This window comes from Podarcis filfolensis, assembly GCF_964270895.1.
Source record: "Podarcis filfolensis genome assembly, chromosome: 1".
Lineage (NCBI taxonomy): Eukaryota > Metazoa > Chordata > Lepidosauria > Squamata > Lacertidae > Podarcis > Podarcis filfolensis.
Window position 1 is genome coordinate 41,595,693 of NC_139604.1, and position 21,607 is coordinate 41,617,299.

Below are 21,607 nucleotides of genomic sequence, written 5' to 3' on the forward strand. Positions count from 1 at the left end.
TCGGACTATAATACTAGTTTTGTTATGGAACTGTGGCTTTTTGACCTCTATACCAGCATGGCATGCTAAATTTCATTCACACTGGTTGTGGTTTGACCCAACAATGAATGTCATTCACTGCTCCACCACCCTTCCCACACATGTGGGCTTCTATTTGTCTATGATTCAACCATGAAAACAGCAGGAAAGAACCATATGCTAGTATACTTATCCAAATTTAGTCACTTCCATGATTTTCTAGGTCAGGGGGGCTATAAATGGATTCCCCTCCCCTGGAACTAAGTAACATAGAAAGAGCACTTAATGTGTGTTGTGTTCCATTAGTTTTCTGGAAATGGCTTCTATGTTGTGTGGAAACTCAAATATGATCTGGGAATTAACAGTTTGGGGAAATGGAATAAAACTGTTGGGTGAATGCAGCTACATAAATGAAGGAAACCAATAAATTATAATAAGCATAAACAGCTGTCAAGACTTACATTAGTAAAGCAGACTTCTCATTTCCAAGAGAATTGTCTCCAAAATCACAAACCTTTTAGGGTACCATGCCTGGGTTCTAATACATAGCACGTATATAACGTAATATACTAATAACGGAGCACTCTTTATTAGTGTGTGCGGTGCAGCTTACAGCTTTTACTCACAGGGATTGCTAAGTTTAGTAAAACCCGTCTGTTCTGTTCCATTTTTCTGTTCATAAAATGTGGTTTTCCATGCAGTGTTCTATGGATCAGGTGGAATTCAACACTGTGTTAATACAAACATTCTGTCTGCATAACAGCTTGCCAGATGGAACAACGCCCCCCACCCTGTGTGCTGTTCTTAACTCCCTCTGAACCAATTTTGGTGTGTGTGAGTGTATTGTATTTGTATTGTACACACACACACATAAAATTTAAAATGCATATTTAATGTACATATTACACGCATTCAATTAAAAAGTGCAGAACAGTCTCTAGAGGGCTTCTTACAAGGCAAGTCATTTCGTTCTGACTTCTGTTTATCCAACTTTCTACAGCAGCCTAGTTACAAGGATGGAGAAAGAGAGAATATTTATAACTTTTGTGTTTGTGAGTATTGCTCTGTAGACTCCAAATTCTCCCATGAGCTCTTTCTTCGTTTGGGGCTCATTTCCTCCCTGCAGAAAGTGCGTAAAAGGAGAACTTCCTTTAGCACGTTGCAAATCGGAAGCATAAAAACAATCATGGGTCTCCTTAAGCTCCCATAATGCTGTTTGGAATGTGATCAAACTTACACGTACTCAAATCTTAAATAGGTACAACTTTTAAAGTTTTAAGTGCTGTATGCCCCAAATGTATTGATTTTGCAATTTCCAGGCTTTGTGGAAAGCAAAAGCAGAAAGCGGGGGGCTTAAGAATAGTGCCATTTATTTAAAGCCCTACATTTCCTGCTAAGATACACAACAGGTGATGGTGGGCTAAATCCTTTGGAAACGCGCTGAGAATCAGAACCACTATTACGGAAAACTTGGCAGTCTGTTTAAATATAAAAAAAGAGCTAACATACAGTAGAAAGCATGTTTGTTCATATCAGGCTAAATAAACTTTTGTTCTGTGTCACAGGGATCCTGTATCGCAAGTCCTGCGCATCCTCTGCAGCTTGCCTCATGACCTCTGCCGGATACCAGACTTTCTGTACTCCAGGGAAGATAAACTCTGTTTGTATAAGCTGCTGCAATACTCCACTCTGCAATGGGCCCAGGCCAAAGAAGAGAGGAAACTCTGGCACCATGCCCAGGGCTGGTGTATTAACAACCATACTGCTCTCTAGCTTGGCATTTTTAACACCAGTACACTGCTGAACTCTAATGGAAGATTTTTTGTTGTTGTTGGCATCGTTTTGTCCAGACACAGCTGGTTTCCATTGTAATATTGCTGTTTGCTTCCAACTGCTAAAAGAAGAGTTTGATTTGAAAAATCCTCAGCAACTTCGTTAGCAGCAGAATAGGTCTAGTTGTCCTGTCTTTCTGGTAAGCACTTAAAAAAACAAAAAAAAAGCCGTCACCCATGTAGAACCCATATTCATTTATGTTATTGGGAACGTAGTCCATTGAAACAAAGCACTTAAACTTGAAGGGTGCAACCACATAGGTTGCAAAAAACCCTTTGTGGTGCTTTTTTATTTATTTCCCCCAAAAAATCCAATTTTTAGCATACTGTATCATCCGGCTCTGTTTTTTTTAATGTGGATTCACAGTTCGTGTTCACAAAGTCCATTTTGGTTAGCAGGGCTAGGATCTGTGCAAGTCTCCAGTGGCATCGTTTTCACATTCAGCTCCAGTGATTCAAGACTCAATTTCTGCAAACTGCAGCCAGGCTTGGTTTCGCTCTGAAAAGTACTTAAGAAAACCTTGTTAGCGCTCTTGGTGGAAGACTTGCGCATGGCGGATGACGCGAAGATCAATGGGCGCCGCGAGCGGCCGCTATCGGCTGCAGAATTCAAATTGGCTCTTAAAAGCTTCTGTTTGTTGGCGTGTTCCAGTGTCAGGCGACAGCGGAGGACCTGAACAAACACATTCCGGAACTGCTGGGAGGAGATATTGTACAGGAGCGGGTTCACGACGGAGCTGAGGTAGAAGAACGTATCTGCTATAGGGAGCAGGGTGATGTACGCTCTGAAGTAGGGGACTGTCCAGTCCTGCTTAGGTCTAGCAGCAGCCATGATCCTTCGAACTTGATTTGGCAGCCAGCATATTGCCAGTGAGGCAACGATCAATCCTGCAAGCAAAGAAAGAGGGAAGAGAAAGCATGTGAAAACAAATCATAAAATATTTAGTATCAGTTCTGCACTTACCGGCTAGGAAATGACACCAATTTTTCAGTGTTTTGCCTGACAGCTTCTTCTGCCAGTAGCAAAATTTGTTCCAAGGAAGGGGAAAAGAAGGAGCAGAGTGAGGGGAAAAAGCAAGCCACTGATTCAAGGTCACTGCAGTCTGTGCTCCGATAAGTATTATATAATATTTAAGACAGCATTTCTCTTTACTCCTTGGCATTGATTACATTCAAAGACATTGTGTTTCAGCGATAGTGCATTCCTCAAAAAATTATATATATTTTTCTCGTTCCTGCTCCCTTCCCTTTTCCTTCATCCCCCCTCAATTATTAAAAAAATATACAGCCATATTAGAGCAGGCAATACCCAAAAGATGACCAGATTCTGTTTATATTTTACAATACAAATATGCATACAACTGTATATTTGGCATTATTTTTGGTAACTTTTCTCTTACAAAAGATATTTTTACGTACTGTGTGAATGGCTCTTTAGGATAAGGAGCATATAATGGGCTTTCCAGGAAAAAAAATCCAGTAGAATTAAAATATAAAGTAATATGGCACAGGAAAAAAACACTCAAGTATACAATGGAAATGGCAAATAGTTGCAGTTAATATGAAGTATGTTCAAAACTTTGATATCCAATGCATTTTGTAGTCACCTATAAACATATTTTCTCCACATTATGAGGCCCTGGAGTTTTGTTTTGTTTTTCAACACATTAGATTTGTCCTTGATCCAGTACCAGGCCCACACAACGACAGCTAATTGCTGGTTGCAACAGGGGAAAGACTCCCAGGTACTTGTAGTGCTTCATCTGCTATAGCTGACAAAAACACTTTAAAATATTCAGTGTCCTTCCCATTCATTATCTTGCATACAATGGAACCTATGAGGTAAGTCGCTGTTATTGCTACCACTGAACAGAAAATGACTTGCTTTGAACCTCATAATGGTGGTGAGTCTTGAACCGTGATTGTAGTTCAGCCTCTTAGGCTGCAATCCTAACCTCATTTACCTAGAAGGAGGCCCCATTGATCGTGCTTTTAGCTGGTAGACTACAATGGGAGTTGATGAACACACACATGGTCTGGATAACAGCCAATGTCTATTAGTTCTAGTTTAAGTATGCAAGGATTGCAGCCCAAGTTGCAGTGAACACAGTAGGACCAACTTCCAAGTAAAAATGCACTGGATTGTGCTTTTAAATTTTGACTGATAATGTTTCTCTAACAGGAATCTCTTCCCAGAAACTGGATAGTATTAAAATGAATGTACTTGGAGCCTCTTTCTTTTTTCAAGGATGCACTCAGTGGTATGGGGGAAAGTGTTTAAAAAATTATGTTTAATTATTAAACTCCTCTATAATGCAATTCCAAAGTTTTCAGCCTCTTTACCCTGCAATGGTGTTCCTTGTTTTGCAGTAAATGTGCCTTATGTGTAAAACAAAACACTTTCATAACAGAGGTTCCCCAACCATTGCAAATGTTTTCATTGATTTGTGCATTTTGCACCATGCCGTTTACTCAAGCTCCTATTTGCTCTAAGGCCAGTTACTCAACTCAGCCTGCTTCTTTGGCAAGAGTACAAGCATTATGCTTATTTACTCTTGCCAAAATTAATCTGGACTCGTATCTAATCACTATTATATGGGAACACTAAAATAAAAAAGGTTAGAACAATTGAGATGTCCAGGATTCTAAATGGAAAAGGAAGTTTGTTGTCTCGAGGAATGTAAAGGAATTTGATAATGCCGATAGAACAATAAATATGAATGTATATTGAAGTAGTGGGAAATTTTGGCCAGCACCTTGGAAGAGCCAGGATTGAACATAACCTTTGTGTGATAGTAGTTTTGTGAATCTTTTCGTTTTGAATGTTTACTTTTGGTTAATAAAAGAGATTGATTTTTGTAACTGAGAATTTTCCATTAATCAAAACCTTTCTGTATTTGCCGTGCTCATTACTACACCGTATATAAACACACAAATGTGTGCAGTTTTAATGCCAAGGGACAGTTTTGCAACAGCAGACATCTTGGTGCGTTTGGTTTCGCAGACAGGAAAGTAACAGCTGGTTAACAAGATTGCCAGAGGCAAAGAGCAAACAGCATCCTTTTGCATTCCCTAACCAAAATCAAACTGGACTGGTAGTTGCATCTTACTTGACCACTGGTGACATGGTAGCATGATAGCACCATCCTCTACCACACCTGAGGGTAATAGGTTGGCATAGCAGGTCATATAGCATGCACAGGTCTATCTTTCAACACCTCCCCTCCCCAGGCAGCTGTTTGCCTAACAGTTGGGCTACCCCCCCTGCTGGTGAGCAAGGTTAAAAGGACTTAAACAGAAGGAAAATGTCATTTTGTCATTTTCCTCACTGGTGCTTAAGAACACATGACTAAGTTTGTAGATATTATACTCCCTGTTTTGCATCTTCCTATTATTCTCAATCATCCTCATGGCAACAGCTGCCCATAGCAGACCCAAGGTAGGTGCACTGTTTCTTTGCCAGCTCCTAATTAGTGCATAGATGGTATAAGGCACACACACACAATGTCCTAACAATGAATGTGATGCTCTTGTGTTTCTAGTAGCACATAGAAGATGGGATTGTGAGAAGTCGCTTAATTACTTCAAATCTTGGAGCCCAAACAGACAAGCAGAAGAGTCATGTGGAGACTGCTTTTACTAGACTGTATGTACCATTTCATACAAAACACATTCACACATCACACTACTGAACCATGGTTTGTTTTGTACTTGTTACCATCACTACTCACAAACTAATTTGCAAAGGGCTGCAAAACCATGTTTTTTTGGAGCGTCTTTGTAAACCAGTGTGTTTGCTGAGATTTGCTTATGATTTCAAAAACCATATAGTTATGGCAATTGCTCTGCCTCAAAAGGCTGCTTGTGTCCAGTGATAGGAATGTATTTGAATGCTGAGCAAATGGAAAACAAAAGCATTCAAGAATTCTAAACCATGGTTTCCTGTTATACTGTGGAATTAAATGATGGTGTGAGCTGTTAGTTATGTTTAGCACAATCATAGCTTGTTCTGATGTCTAAATTGAATCAGAAAGTAAAGAACTGCATTTTGAATGTTCCCATGACCATACAAAATTAGGCCTTGTTTTTAACATGCAGGAAGTCTCTGTACATGCATGCAAACGTGTGTGTGTGAGTGTACGTGTGTACATCTGTACACTTACCTATTCAAACAAGTGCTTCCTAGCTCTATTTAGAAATTTACCTATTCGTTTAAATAGCAGAAACTGAACCAGGTGATGGTTCTGATTGCATGTGTTCCCTGTTCCAATGCAATCCTATAAAAGTCTGCTCAGAAGGAAGTTCAATGGGACTTACTCCCTGGTAAATGTGTACAGGATTGTAGCCTATGCACACTAACCTAGGAGTAAGCCTCACTCCGTAGCAGTTATTTTGTAGTAGGTATGCATGATTGCAGTGTGAGTCTCTTTACCTCCTTTGCACTTGCTTCACTTCAGGTCTGTTTCCTTCCCTCTACTACAACAGACCTGCTTTTAAAACAGGCATTTCATCACCACTTGCTCTTTGATCATTCCTCATGTAAAAAGCACAATGAGATCATGCCCTCACTCTTGTTTCTCTGTGCTGTCATAATCATTAACAAGAACTAAAGATCAATGAGGCATAGAATAGACGTCACATCTAACAAAGGTACTCTGTTTGTTTGTTTTTAAGAAAAAAAGGTGGAGCCAATGAATTTATTTCTCAACCTTTAGAATATTTTCAATTTAGGCCAGTAGCCAAAAATTTTGTGATAAGATGTGCAATCATTGTATTACAACAACAACAACAACAACAACAACAACATCATCATCATCATCATTTAATTAAATAACTTTATGAAGTTAGGGCCTTGGGCTATCCTAGTGCCTCTGTATTCATTGACCAAAACACCGGAAGGCAGGGTCGTTTTTCCTGAGAAAAAGCCATGCATGCCTTTCCCCCAAAGTAGAAGTGATACAAATATACATATCTATTTTTCTATTAAAGCTGAACATTAGGGCCCTAATCTAGGATGTTTATGAGGAGGCCACACCGCTGTGGCTATTGTGGAGGAAAAGGGAAAAAAGCAAAAGCAGGAAAAGTGGAAACAAAGGAAATAACATCGTAAGAGGCTGCTGGCTCAGGCCAGTGGCCCACCTATTCCAGCTCCTGCTCTCACTGTGGCCAACCCACAAGCAGGGCCTGAGCACAAGCAAACTATGTTCTCCTGCAGTTTCCAGCAAGTGGCATGCAGAAACATTACTGCCTCCATCCATGGAGATGGAGCATAGCCATAATGTCCAATCAACCTTGGACAAGTTGCTGGCCACCAGTGCTTCATGTGGCAGTGAGTTACATAGTTTAACTATGTGCTGTGTGAAGAAGTACTTTCTCTTACCTGTGCTGGTCTTCCTTTGCTCACTGCTCACCCACTTTCTACATCCCTCCACCTGAAGAACTGTCTATTTATTCCTGCTCTCTGCTGCCCTGGTCTACAATTCCTGGACCTCTCCTGTTATTCCCCCGACTGCTAAGCTTACTCAGGAGACTTTGGTGAAGTACCTTGTCTAAACAGCACATAGAGATGGTCCAGTTTCCATAGTGTGCTATCGTCTTTTGGACACTCTTGCAGAATATTAGGTTTGTGAGACAGATCTGGTCTTTGCAGAAGACACACTGGCATAGTTTAAGCAAAGCTTGTTCTATATGCTTTGTTATTTTAACAATACTTTCCACCATTTTTTTCCAGCTAGCTGGCCTGTAATTTCCAGGATCACCCCTAGATCACCCTTTTTAAAAAATGGTGTTTGTCATAACAGGAAGCTATGCTTTGGTTCAGACATAACAATCTTGCTCCCATGGTTAATGGAACCAAGAATGATTGTTGTCCCATATACTGTGATGCAAGAGTTCCAGAGTTTTGTTTCACTATAGTTTCCTGTGACTTTCAAACCAAGAAACTGCTTTAATCTATAAACTAGGCCAGGCATAGACAAACTCAGCCCTCCAGATGTTTTGGGACTACAACTCCCATCACCCCTAGCTAACAGGACCAGTGGTCAGGGGTGATGGGAGTTATAGTCCCAAAACATCTGGAGGGCTGAGTTTGTCTATGCCTGAACTAGGCTATGAAACAAGGATTGTGAAAGTCACTATACAATTTCCTCCCCCCCCCTTTTTCTTTTTTGTATCCAGTCAGTTCAGGGCTAGTAGCAGGACAAGCCAGGCACACATCTAACTCAAGGAACCTGCTGTTGCTCCTGTTTGCTGCTGTTCACTCTAAGGAAGTGCAGTGCCATAAACAAAGAAAATAGCAGCAAACTTTCCCTCTCCATCCAGGTAGCTGGGTGGATTGGGCCCCGAGGACAAGTCCAGCAAATGGATAGCGACAAAAGCATCAGAACATGTGGGATCATTCATTGAAGGCATCTTTCCGACGGCCCCTCAAAATCTGATCTGGCACTAAGTTAGATTTAGATATTGCTGAGGTTATTAGTAATGGGTTGGTTCTGCATATCTGTCATATATTTAAAATGATCTAGAATGCCCCATCGTAATACAGTGGTACCTCGAGTCAAGTACTTAATTCATTCCGGAGGTCCGTACTTAACCTGAAGCACCACTTCAGCTAATGGGGCCTCCTGCTGCTGCCGTGCCGCCGGAGCACGATTTCTGTTCTCATCCTGAAGCGAAGTTCTTAACCTGAATCACTATTTCTGGGTTAGCAGAGTCTGTAACCTGAAGCGTATGTAACCTGAAGCGTATGTTACCCGAGGTACCACTACCAGTTTTATACTATTTTGAATTCTATAGAGAGAGGAGTTTTCAGTACCACTGCCTTATTCTTACTAGAACGCTGCCCCTCCCAAGTTTTCCACAGTATCCACTGCATTATAACAGCTATAGCATAACTTCAAGCTATCTTGCAGCAATTGGTTTAGGCCAACAGAAGGCAGGGAGATTTAATGCCTGTTAATCTGAGTTTTTTATTCTGCACCAACAAGGTATTTTATTGGCTTTTAAATTAAACACAGTCTCTCAAATTTACTGTTAATCTACCTTGAGTCTTCAGGGTTGTGTGGGTTATACATTTAATTAAATAAAAATATTGTTTTGGAACAAAATTCCAGCGGGCTGTCTCTTAGGTATTACAGACTGACACATTCACAGGGACAAATTACAATTTCAAAAAACCCCACACCATTTGGACAATACTGTGTGCCAAAATTAGCATCCGGGACTATAAAACAAGACAAAAACACCGCATTACAGTCAGATTTTCTTCTTATCTATATTCTTGGCTTTGACCTTCACTGAGAGTATGAAATGTTGCACATGCAAGGTTCTTCCTTAGATTCTTCAGAAGGCACCAAACTGCTTGGTTGTACATTCAGCAAGTGAAAAATGAGTTGTTAGTAACCTTGCACGATACTGTAGAGGTTAGTCTTTCATGGGGCAGAAGGAAGGCTGCGTGTGTAAACTTTGTCATTTTTATAAGCACAAATAATTGCTCATCTCTCTTCCTCAGGGGGAAAAAACACATCCTTTGCTTTTGCAGAGATGTGAATAAACATGGTGGGGGGAAGGGGTGGCAAGCGGTTAGGCAGGCAGGGAAACCCCAACCCAAAACACTTACGTTTTGGCTCAGATGCTTAGGAATTACCACAAGCCTCCAAGGGAAACTGTTATATTCTCATTCAAGCCATAATACGATAGTGCATAAAATCCTTCCACTCTGTTTAATGTGCTGGTACAACCAATACAAACCTGAGTATGACAAACTGAGAGAGACCGAATAGGCTATGCATAGCAACTACTACTGCTTTATAAATGGGCAGAGTGGGCTTAAGTAATGCAGTGTGAACTTTTATGTAGGCCAGTAAAGCAAATGCTCTTATAACACAGGAAGCAATATTTTCTATTAGACTGAGCAGCTGCTCCATCTTAGAACCTATTCAGTGGTCAGGGGCTTAGTGTGCTTTCAGAATACTGCAAATCTAATCAGAAGGTAAGGAGAGCGGTAGTTTCATTCCCCCCCATCCAATTACTGTACCCAAACCACAACAGCCATTAGATGGCACATACTTTTAAGAGAAGCATTTGCAGGAACAAAGTGTCCATCTATAGCTTCAGCTTTTAACATAGTAAAAAACAGTCTTTCACTTATATTTATACACTTTCCCCCTCCCTCCTCCTGTCTGCAAAAGGTGGCATGGTCCAGCCAAACACAAACACTTTAAAACACTTTTAAGTTATAAAATATGCTAAGTTGATTTGTATCCCTATCTGTACTGTATATTTCTATATATATATTGAATTGTGGTTGCCTATGGCTCTGAGTAATAAAGATCCACTATCAGTAAGTCCCAGTAATTTACAAGAAAGAGTTAAGGTCACCACTGAATCTTTCCATGCACATTAGTAAGACTTTCAGCGCATGGCTACACATGTCTACTCAGATGGTAAGCCCCACTGAGTTCAATGGGGTTTATTCCCAGGTAAGTCAGTCTAAAACTGCAGCCTTAAAAATGCATGATTAGGTTGGATTTTGTTCTACACAGTCCCAAAGGATTTGAGTTTTTAGACTCTCTACAGAAGCACAAAACCAGAGTAGAAGTCATTTTTCCTAAGGTTGCAGCAGAAACTACATTATTCAAAAATCATGGTTGCAAATAAAAATATTGCATATTGATGTAATGCAGCATAAAACACATGTATCCAAAATGTTGATTATCCTAATGCCTTGTTGCCCCACACAGCATTTAAGAAATCATAATCCTACACCCAAGCCGGCTTATTACAAAAACCCATGGCGGTGCTCATGTTAAAATAAAAACAATTATCACAATTTATTAAATAGCATTCACACCAGCAAAACAGTCGCAGCAAAGTAAACGTAGCGTATTAAGTGCCAACAGCATAACTCTGCCTCACTGGCACAGAACAGTAGAAACTTGGCAGTCACTTTCCCCTTAACAATTCTTCCTTTTTATGACTCAACAACACTCCCTCAGGCAACAGGATTCCAAACTCAGCTCATTACTATCTGCATCTTTATTGAGGATTTTAAAATAAATTCTAGAGAGCGGCATTCAAAGTACAGCGGAGAACACCGGATCATTTACTCACTCCAAGATTAATATGCATTCATCTTATGATGCTTTTAAAATGTTAAGTGTTGGGTTTTTTTAAATGTTAAGTTTTAAGGTCTAAGCAAACCTTGTCTCACAGCAGCCTCTCCAGAGAGACCAATTAACCCATAGAACCTGAGTCATCTGATGAGTTAAAGACTGCTGCTGTTGTTAGGAGTGCTCAAATATTTATATCTTTATCTAATGCTGACCCGTTAACCATTTCCATAGTCACTTATATTTCCAGACTCCATTCCGGGTACCCCAGTTACTTGTATGAGTCACAGGATATAGGTGATTCACTGGGACCAAGACCAACTCATTTACAAAAACAGTACTGGCATGAACAAGGTTAATTACCAAAAGGATTTTTTTGTCATTAAATTAATGGCACAAAAGAGGATTCCCAGCATCTGTTTATACACTGACATTTAAATGGTAATTGTCAGTGGAACATAAGCATATGGCTAGTTGCGTTCCGAGTGGACAAAAATGTACATGACTAAGTTTTAAAATTTTAGTTTTTCATTTACCTGACCTGGCTTTATATACCATAGTTAGGCATAAGTTGCGTCATTAGTCTCCTATCACCTTTCTGCATTATTTATATTTATAAAACCGGCGTCATAAAATCCCCCAGTGGAGAGTTTATTTTTAAAATGTTATACAGTTCCATACCATGTGGCCACTTTTCATTTGCAGCTACTTGAATGTTCTTCAGCAAAGAGACAAGGCACTGTGGTGGGAGAAAAGACTTTGAAAAGAAATCAGGAGAAAAGGGTAGAAAAGATCTAGGGATATTGGAGTACTGTTTAAGAAAAGGGAGGAATCTGAATTAAAGAATCTGAATAAAGAATTACATGGACTCAATTTATGGTTGAATAAAAATTTGCAGTACTGAGGAGCTTTAGGCTACTTCCAATACAGAAATGCACACAGCCTATGTCCCAATAATCCTATATTCCAATATAGGGGTGGGGGACGCGGGTGGCACTGTGGGTTAAACCACAGAGCCTAGGACATGCCGATCAGAAGGTCGTCGGTTCGAATCCCCACGACGGGGTGAGCTCCGTTGCTCGGTCCCTGCTCCTGCCAACCTAGCAGTTCAAAAGCACAACAAAGTGCAAGTAGATAAATAGGTATCGCTCCAGCGGGAAGGTAAACGGCGATTCCGTGCGCTGCTCTGGTTCACCAGACGCGGCTTAGTCATGCTGGCCACATGACCCGGAAGCTGTACGCCGGCTCCCTCGGCCAATAAAGCGAGATGAGCGCTGCAACCCCCGAGTCAGCCACGACTCGACCTAATGGTCAGGGGTCCCTTTACCTTTACAATGGTAAAGAATGTTCTATGCATATACAAGTTCCAATATTGCCCTGGAAAATAGTTCTGCATAAGATCCTTGGAGAGCTGCTGCCAGTCAAAGCTGACAGTGCCACTGGGCAAGGTGAACAGTACAGACCTGTAGATTCATAGGTTCACATACGTTTTATCATATACGCAAGAAGTATGTCACCATAGAGGTGAACCATTGATAACAAAGGTGGCTAACCTGTGGCACCGCAACTTTTGCTGAGCTACAGCTGCCATCAGCCCCCACCAGCGTGGCCAATGGTCAAGAATAATGGGTGCTGTTGTCCAATATCTGGAGGGCACCTCTTTGGCTGCCCCTGAGGGAACCCCTACAGACTCTGTATGAACTGTATGAATTGAACTGTATGAATTGAACAGAAGGAGGTAATTTTCACTTATTCCTCTTAAAACTTCATTGACCATTGGACCCACTATTGGTCTTGTCTTCTTAATCCACTGGAGCCTGTCTTCACATGCAATGGAAGTACCTAACTCACCAAAGGCTTGATATTCATCAGCTACCTGCACTTGGTTTAGCTGGCCAGTCAAAGAAGTTTCCCGGGGTGGGGCTGCTGTTTCAGGCTGACAGCTTCTAGGAGCCACATGTGAGAGCTGAGTACAGGGTAGGGGCCAAAGCTGGACAAACCATCCCGGAAGGAGCACAACATGTCCCCCCACCAGAGGTACTACCCCCCCTGCCCTAATACCCCATACACCCTGTAATGTAATTCTTTAAATCATGTGTATAGTATACCTGACCCATTCCAGTTTGTATCTCACCTTGAATGCTTCAACCTAGTCAAAGTTACAAAGAATTACACTGGCCATCAGGCTACAGTTCATATATATGCTAAACAACAAAGCACCTAATGATGGCAAATGGCAATGGAGCTGGTACATCATCCCTTTACATTTCTTTTCAGAGGTTATGCTTTGTTTACTCAAGGACAAATATTTGTAACAGCTAATTAGAAGCAAATTATATTGATAATGTTGGAAGTATCACAATTCATTAATCAGAGACATAATTATTGACTCTGCTTTACCTTTGTCAATATTTACAAAGGAAAATAAATTAGTGCATTAACTGAACCAACCTATCAACACACTCGGGTCTATGCCTATGTCTATATTTTAAAAAACTCTGAATTTCATTTGACTGCTTTGTAGTCTCAAATGTCACAACTTCCTTGAAAGAGACTCACATTCTAGAAGATATAACTGCTATATTATTGCACTACTATTTCTTCTGGCATCTTCCCAAAATTCATATTGTAAAATAGCTGCAAAGGAAGCATTTATTTATATTTTATCCTGCCCTTTTCCCAAGGACATGGAGCATATCTGGTTAACACACACCCTGCTCCATTTATTTCCATCATAGTCCTCTTAGGTTATACTGAGAGAGTGCAGCTTGCAGCCAGCCTTCCAGTAAGGTTCATGGTTGAGTAGAGCATTGAACCAAGATCACCTTACGCTTGGTCTGGTACTCTAATCACACCACTACATAGGGTCAGATCACTTCCCTACCTTGCAATTACAGTGGAACCTTGGTTCTCGAGCTTAGTCCATTCGGCTCCCGAAACCATTCGAAAACCAAGGCATGGCTTCCGATTGGTTGCAGGAGCTTCCTGCACTCAGGCGGAAGCTGCGTCGGATGTTTGGCATCCAAAAACTGGAACACTTCCAGGTTTTCGGCGTTCGGGAGCCAAAACATACGAGTACCAAGGCATTCAAGAACCAAGGTACGACTGTAGTTGTTGGCTGTTTGATAACAGCTCCAACTTTACACATGTTCCATGGTGAGCTGGGGAGAGCTACATTGATGATGATGTATAGTAAATGATGTTATATTTGCCAGAATGCCTTTGAGTCCCTCCTTCCATGTCAAATAATTTCCATTTCCATCTGCTGGTTCCTTAGCTTCACCAACGAATCCGAGAGTTAACTAGGGCAAGCTGCTACGTACATCCGTGTGTGCTCATCTCCTGTCCAGCCAAGTTCTCCTTACCTCTTGCAATCTAACCGCCTTTACATGACAGCCTCAGGAAAAATTCTGTTGCCAATGTTCAGGTCTGCACAGATGTATCTGAAGAATGTAGCCACTGCAGCATAACTAACTGCTCTACAGATGATAGAACTAAATGCAACTACAGCTCTCGGGGGCTAGATGTCCTGTGTGCATAAAGCCAGCAAAATTATAGAATCGGTACCATAATTGTGATTAGCTTAAAGCGTTTAAAGGACAGATGTTTTCCCTAAGAATTTCTGATTTAGCAAAGTTCATAGCAAAGTCATAATGGTTGCCTTTGGATGGAGTTTACTGGCTGGTGGTTCCCAGCACACATTTTCGCACACCGTCCAAAAACGCTTGTAATCCAAATGAAGGTCCTCCAGGTCTTTCCAGTTACCGATCTACCCAACTGCTTCCCAATGTTTTGTATAAATTTAGCTCTTGCCAGGTTTCATTTGTCAAAAGCTTATAAATTTTAGATACAGCTTTTTCTTTTTACCAGTGCTGCGTAAAAAGAAAAAGAAAGGTCAATGAAATAGCTGTTGGTTGAAATGAAGGGGGAGTGGAAAGTGTGGAATTTACAACTTTTTGTGGCTGTATAAACACACATACAACTGAGTGCTGGGGCGTTAAGGAATTTTGTAGATGTGATGCCACAGGGACCATGTCACTTTGTCAGCCGCATTCTGCATCTCACTCCAAATCACAGCAAGTTCATAAACTGGGGATAGTGTCACGCTCTCGGTAATAAAATGTGTTATTGAAAGAGAAACACTGCTATAAGGGAAGGTAGCATACTGATGCTTGCTACAAGGGAGTAACAACAGCATATCTTGTTTGCAGTATGAACTGCTTGCTTAGAAAATCCCTAAGCTCCTTTATCTCAAATAGAGCTACAACAGAGCTAACACAAAGTAATGACTCTCAAAGCAAATACTCAAACATTTGCTTACTTTAATGAACACCACTACTGAATTTGCAATTGTGTGAAATCAGAATTTTTTTTTTAATTTGCACTCCTCAATATTAATTTCAGCTGTACATTCCATACTTATTACTTTGAGTGAAGCTCTGCTAAAAGTATGTTCTTAACCAATTTCGTTTGCTTGCAAAGTTTTTTCTTATAGTACACACATTGCTATTGATTTCTCTTTTTAATATTATGAATTTACCAGTACCTTGCAAAAAGATGTTCCAGCAGCACTGGAAGTAACATAAATTGTTATTTAATATTGACTATTTTATATACACTACACAATTCTTTACAGTAGTACCTCGGGTTACAGACGCTTCAGGTTACAGATGTTCAGGTTACAGACACTTCAGGTTACAGACTCTGCTAACCCAGAAATATTACCTCGGGTTAAGAACTTTGCTTCAGGATGAGAACAGAAATCGCACAGTGGCGGCGGGAGGCCCCATTAGCTAAAGTGGTGCTTCAGGTTAAGAACAGTTTCAGGTTAAGAATAGGCCTCCAGAACGAATTAAGTTCTTAACCCAAGGTACCACTGTACTTGGAAAGGTAGTGCCAGAAGCCCTAATGTACATGCAGTCTGCCTCTCACAGGAGACAGAATATGCACATAGTGCAGCAATCAACTCCACAGTCACCTGGTACCATGTAGGTTGGGGTTAGACATTTAGCCTGAGGGCCACACTCCTGCATGGGCAACCTTCCAGTGGCCGCTTGACAGTGATGGCTGTGGCATAAAGTTAGATAAAAATAAGCAAGAAGTAACTTTTTCATGTCATCCTCCCTGCTGATTCAGCCTTTATATTAAAGATGAACTGACTGCAATTTATTTTAGAACTTAAAAATTAAAGTTCATTTTAAAATCTATGGGGTTTTTTAAAAATCAGTGAAGAATGATCAAACCCTTATTCATGCACACAGATTATTAAAGCCAAGGTTTCAATACCTGTGACATTTGAGACCACAAAGTAGTTAAATGAAATTCGGAGCTCAATATCCCCATACCAAAGAAACTGCCCCAAAGTATAATGCCATAATAATAAAAGATCTGTTCAAGGGCATGAGACAGAAGAAAGAATATAGATGTAAAATACAAGCAATGCTCCAAAGATTCATGCAGAATTATTTCTTTTGTCCAGTTGCCTTTTATTTTGACAAAGGATATGTCTTCATTGCTGAAAATGTACTTTCCAAAACAAATCCACATTTAAATTCAGAGGTGCAACCATTCAATTGGGTGTGCAAACAAAGTTTTGTTGTTGTTGTTTTAAAGACAAAATTCAGCCAGCACAGCATAAACCAAATAAAGCAGATGTTGTCTATTGCAAGCTGGCTGCAGAATTCAATGAATAATCAGTTGCTCAATACATATACCCAATGAGACAAAACATGATATGAGATGTCATGTCAAAGATTCCTGCCAGAAAGACAGGCCTGAGATATTTCTTTTTTAATACCGAACCAATCACCACGGTAGGACTCAACAAAGCTTTTTCAAAGAGAGTAGAAATAAATGCATCCTCTTAAGACAGTCAGCCATCTTGATAAACATCAAATGAAGCAATGGTGGGGTAAGTTTTTTCACACAGTAACCAAGCAATAAACATGAAATCATTACAAAGTAAGTTAATGAATTAAAGCAAGAGGCGGGGAATGCCAGACAGAGTATCATGTGAAAACTGGATAGTGCAGTTTACTCTGAAAGATATGCTGTACAAGCCTATGCATGTCTACTCAGAAGTAAGTCAAACAAAGTTCAATGAGATTTACATCCAGGTAAGCGGAAGCTACAACATGAGTTTGACCAAACGCAGTAGAAGACAGGAGAGCCTGGGGTGCTCTGGTCCATGGGGTCACAAAGAGTCGGACACGACTAAACGGCTAAACAACAAAAGTGGACATAGGATTGTAGCCTATGTAGGAAAGACAAGACAAGATCTTCACCAATATAACTAGTATATCAACTGCACGTAGATCCAGAGTTTGTGATGGGCAAAACTCATGTCCTAAGCCACAATCAAACAATAGTTAGGAACATTCATCAGGCTCTCGTGCCTGCCTTCTATCTCTTTGCCCCCTTTCTTTCTCTGCCTCTTTGTCTATGTGTGAGAAGAGGAAGATTAGACATACAAAATACAAACACACTCACAGGCAACCGTGCCTCATACACTTAATTCACCTACCAGAGTGCTGTTTCATATCAGGCTTTTAATGCTTCTTTTATGCAACTTTCAGAGGGGTCAAGATGATGTTGTAAGCCAATTGCAATCCACCTGTGTTTTCCCACTGCTTATTACAAGTTTTTTTCTTTCTGCAGTAACTCTATAAAAGAGAGAAAGAGCAGAACAACAGCACAACCTCTTCAGGTGTGAATAGGAAAATGTGCAGCTGAGGCACAGAGGGAGGAATTATCCCTGGGAGAGGTGGGTGGCATGTCTGGAATGGCCCTACATTCTCTATTACTTGATGTGCATTTCTGGTTTCAGAGCTATTTCATATCTTGGGCCTCGAAGTCATTTCCATGGATCAACTGGCTCTCATCCTTAATTAATTGCTTCCTGGAATTAGGATTCCTCAACCCACACACTTCAATTAGCTATTTAACGAGTAGATTTCATTGAAAACAGCAGCGCTTGCTTGCAAGTACAGAATGTAGGTTGTGGCTGTCACCCTGAAAGCGTGCAATCGCTAACCCTTTGAGGAATGCTTCGTTTATTTATTTTTATTTAAACCACAACACAATGAACAAGCAAATAAAACCAGGCTGCAAAGATTCTAGCTCGTTCTAAAACTGACTAGGATTGGGTTGTCTGATTAGACCTGCTTATTGTCCTGCTCTGCAAGCACTCTTTAAAAACTGTCATTGGCTCCAAGTCTTCCAGCAAGGTTCGTGGTTAAGTGGACTGTTGAACCAAGATCACCTAAGGCTTAGTCTGGCACTCTAATCACACCACCACACGCAGTAGGCTCTTTGAGAAGAGGCTGGTGATCTGCAGGCATGCTGCAGTTGTAAACTGCATTGTAGACCCTGCATTGGGAAGTGGGACCTCCACGCCCACCCCTTCCAACTCTCTAATTCTAAGTGCAGCCAAACCCTACACAGATCTGGGCTAGGGATCTGGGCTTCCCACTGATGGCTGGTCTTCCAGACAGGCTTGAACTCTAGCCCTTTTTAAGAGATGAGGTTGACAACCTGAAGTCATACAGGGGACAGTTCATGGACGCACGATACAATACAATACAATACAATACAATACAATACAATACAATAATCTTTATTGTCATTGTCCCATACAGAACAATGAAATTGAAAATCTACATCAGACATTCAGAAACCAACAAGCCTGCTATCCTAGCTATCCCAGCCAACATTCTCAGGATCCCCAATTCTATGCAGTGGAGGGAATAGAAAAGATCCTTTCCACAGAAGGCCAATACCTAGCACTGCATTGAAATCAAACCTGGGAAGAGGAGGAAACAAGCTATAGTTGTTTTGAAACCTTTTCCCTGGCTCCTCTCCCCTTGGCTTTCCCGTCCAAACCACATTCATGAAAAGGCAAAAAGGCTGCAGGCGCTTCGTGAATGCTTTCTGGATACAATGCAAAAGACTGAACAGACTAAATATGTGCTGCAACAATAACTGGCAATTATATTTCCTTGTCACCCCTTTCTCACACTGGAAAAAGAGGGTAAGATGGTTATGTCTCAAGTTCCACAATAGCTGTTGTAATTAGTCACACTGTGTTCAGACATCTCTGTTAACATTCCCTGGCTCCTATGGCTGAGGCTTTGGTGTTTCAACTGGAGGTTCACCTGCATAGTTCTCCAGCTTTTGTTACCCCAGGATATGCAGGGCAACATTCATGAAGACCAGATAAAAGTAGTTAAGAGCACAGCCTTCGCTACCCCCAGCCCCTGCCTATGGGTCACACAAACCCCATGTACAAAAAGACAGAAATGGAAAGGAATAATATTCTGGAGAAATTATAATGGTAAAATTTAGGAGCCAGAAAGACGGAGCGAGTTACATTTAAACAGCAATGCTGCTAAAAGTATACAAATCTAAAGCATATTCAACAGGTGTCTGAACAGGTTTTAATGAAAAAGATTCTAACAGAAGAAATGCAAGAACGTGAAAGCCCTGCAGAATCAGGCCAAAGGCCCATCTCATCCAGTGCTCTTGTTTTCAGTGGCCAACCAAATGTCCATGGGAAGTCTTAAAGTATGAACCGAGTGTAACAGTGCTCTACTCACATAGGATTCTCAGCAACTGCTATTCAGAGGCATACAATCTTCCACAGTGGAAGTAGAATATAGGCATAATCACTCCTGCTTCCTGCTGAAAGGTGGTTTCTAAGGGCCTTCACCATTTCGTAGCCTTTTGGGTCAGGTCCACCTTGAACCATGATACCAGTTATGAGAAAGGCAGATTCATTCCCTTGCTCCCACCCCATACATACTCTCTCTCTCTCTCTCTCTCTCTCTCTCACACACACACACACACACACACACACACACACACACACACGAGAGAGACTAAAGAGCAGAATTTTGTGACTGTCAAATGCCTCAACACACTAAATCATTATGAGCTCAGATGCTTCTCAAGCTGTTCTTCCAACCTTCCACTTGCTATCCCCTTCTACAGATACACACAAGGGGAATCTTATGGTTGCTGCACACACTAGTGTTTAGTACTGCAGTCTCAACACAGATAAACTGTAAGCCAAATAATCACATATTGATTTAACTGAGGTGGAAGTAGCCTTAAATTCCATCATATATTTACTTTTTAAAGACTTCGCCCTGATCTTTTCTGAATGTGGGTTATAAGACTACTGTACAGAGCATTTGTTGGAAGGCTAAGATGATTTACTTAGAACATCACGTAAAGGCATACATACCAGCTGCAAACCAAGACTGGACCTAGGCTACTATGCAACAAATACTAGGGCAAAACAAGAAAACAGCAAAGCAATTATCATAGCTACCTCAATGCCTAGTTTCACCACAGATTTCCAGAGAGGCTAGCTAGATTCCACTTTAAATGTATGTTGTGATAGCTTTCTAGTAATGCCCAGATAGCAATTTATTTTCTTCAGCAATGCCAGGCAAGCAAAATCAACAAATGAATAGTATTTTGGGGTGTTACAAATCCACCTCTATGTTATGTTAGCTTATAGATTATATTTATTCTATTATGGGTTTAAAGATCTTCACTCAGTTTCATAGATTTCATTCTTCTGCACTAAATTCTCCAATTTCACAGACCCAAAAAGTGTTAAAATAAGTTTATCTGGAGCCTTTAATTTGGATGAATGTAATTTATACTCCCCAAAATATTGAAGCGTAACAGAGGGCAAGAAGGACAAATGGGAAAGCATTTTTCGCAGTGATCAGTAAACAGAAGCAAATTGGAAGCACCGCTTGAAACATTGCTGACTTCTGCAGTATAGAAATGAGCTTATGTTCAATACATTCTGGGTTTTCACTTTATTCATACTGTTAATGATTTATTTTTTTTTTTTTTTTTAAATAATATTTATTGAAGTTTCCAAAATACAGAAAGAGAAGAAAAGAAATTATGAAGATACATTCAGAACCTTATTTTCAAACATCCACTTTCTGGGACTCCCCCCTTCCCCCACCCCTACCGTATTCCCCTTTCATATTGTTGTTTCCACAAGTTCTGTTTCTGATTTAAAGCACAATTTATATACCCCATTGTTCAAATTTAAATTTATACAAACCTTATGCAACACCCTTGATAAAAAAAAGCAAAAGATCTCTCCCCATAGCCCGCCCCCTTTTCTTTCCACAATGTCCCCCTTTTTTCCCATTAAAGTAAAAGCACACAGAATAAAAGTATAAAAAAATAAGAAATATATTAGAAAAAAGAAAACCAATTCAGAAAATAGTTGCAAGCCTTTGGATTCTAATTCTCCCTCCCCTTCCCCGGTTTAATTTCCCTTATCCTCCAATCTATGTTTCCAGCCTGGAAGTCTTAAGTCCATCAATCCCATTTTTCCCCCAACTCCTTGCAGAATTATTTCCCATTTTTAGGATTACTTTTTAAAAATTAATTCCTAAATCTTTAAAAATGTCAAATTATAAAATTCCCCCCATTGTTCTTTCAAGGTTATAGTCCAGCTTCCTCTTGTTCCGCTGCTAAAACTTTCTTATTCAGAAGTTTAGTAACTCTACATGGGTTGTTGTTATTCAGGAACAAAAACTTGCGTTCAGTCCCTTCCTTCTTCAGTAAAGTATTCTGTTATCTCCTTTTAGTCTAAACACCCTGTAGACGAGA

The 21,607-nt window shown here is 40.4% G+C and overlaps 2 protein-coding genes across 6 annotated transcripts in view; one reads left to right on the forward strand and one right to left on the reverse strand.

Moving 5' to 3' along the window:
• Positions 1 to 4,712, forward strand: part of LYPD1 (LY6/PLAUR domain containing 1) — a 29,452-nt gene extending 24,740 nt beyond the window's left edge. For all 3 annotated transcript variants that reach the window (XM_083583220.1, XM_083583221.1, XM_083583222.1), the window contains one exon: positions 1,584 to 4,712. In XM_083583220.1, the coding sequence (XP_083439346.1) occupies positions 1,584 to 1,822 (239 nt within the window). In that variant the 3' untranslated portion in view covers positions 1,823 to 4,712. The remainder of the gene's footprint in view (positions 1 to 1,583) is intronic.
• Positions 890 to 21,607, reverse strand: part of GPR39 (G protein-coupled receptor 39) — a 128,624-nt gene continuing 107,906 nt past the window's right edge. For all 3 annotated transcript variants that reach the window (XM_083582379.1, XM_083582380.1, XM_083582381.1), the window contains exon 3: positions 890 to 2,738. In XM_083582379.1, coding sequence (XP_083438505.1) covers positions 2,212 to 2,738 — 527 coding nt within the window. In that variant the 3' untranslated portion in view covers positions 890 to 2,211. The remainder of the gene's footprint in view (positions 2,739 to 21,607) is intronic.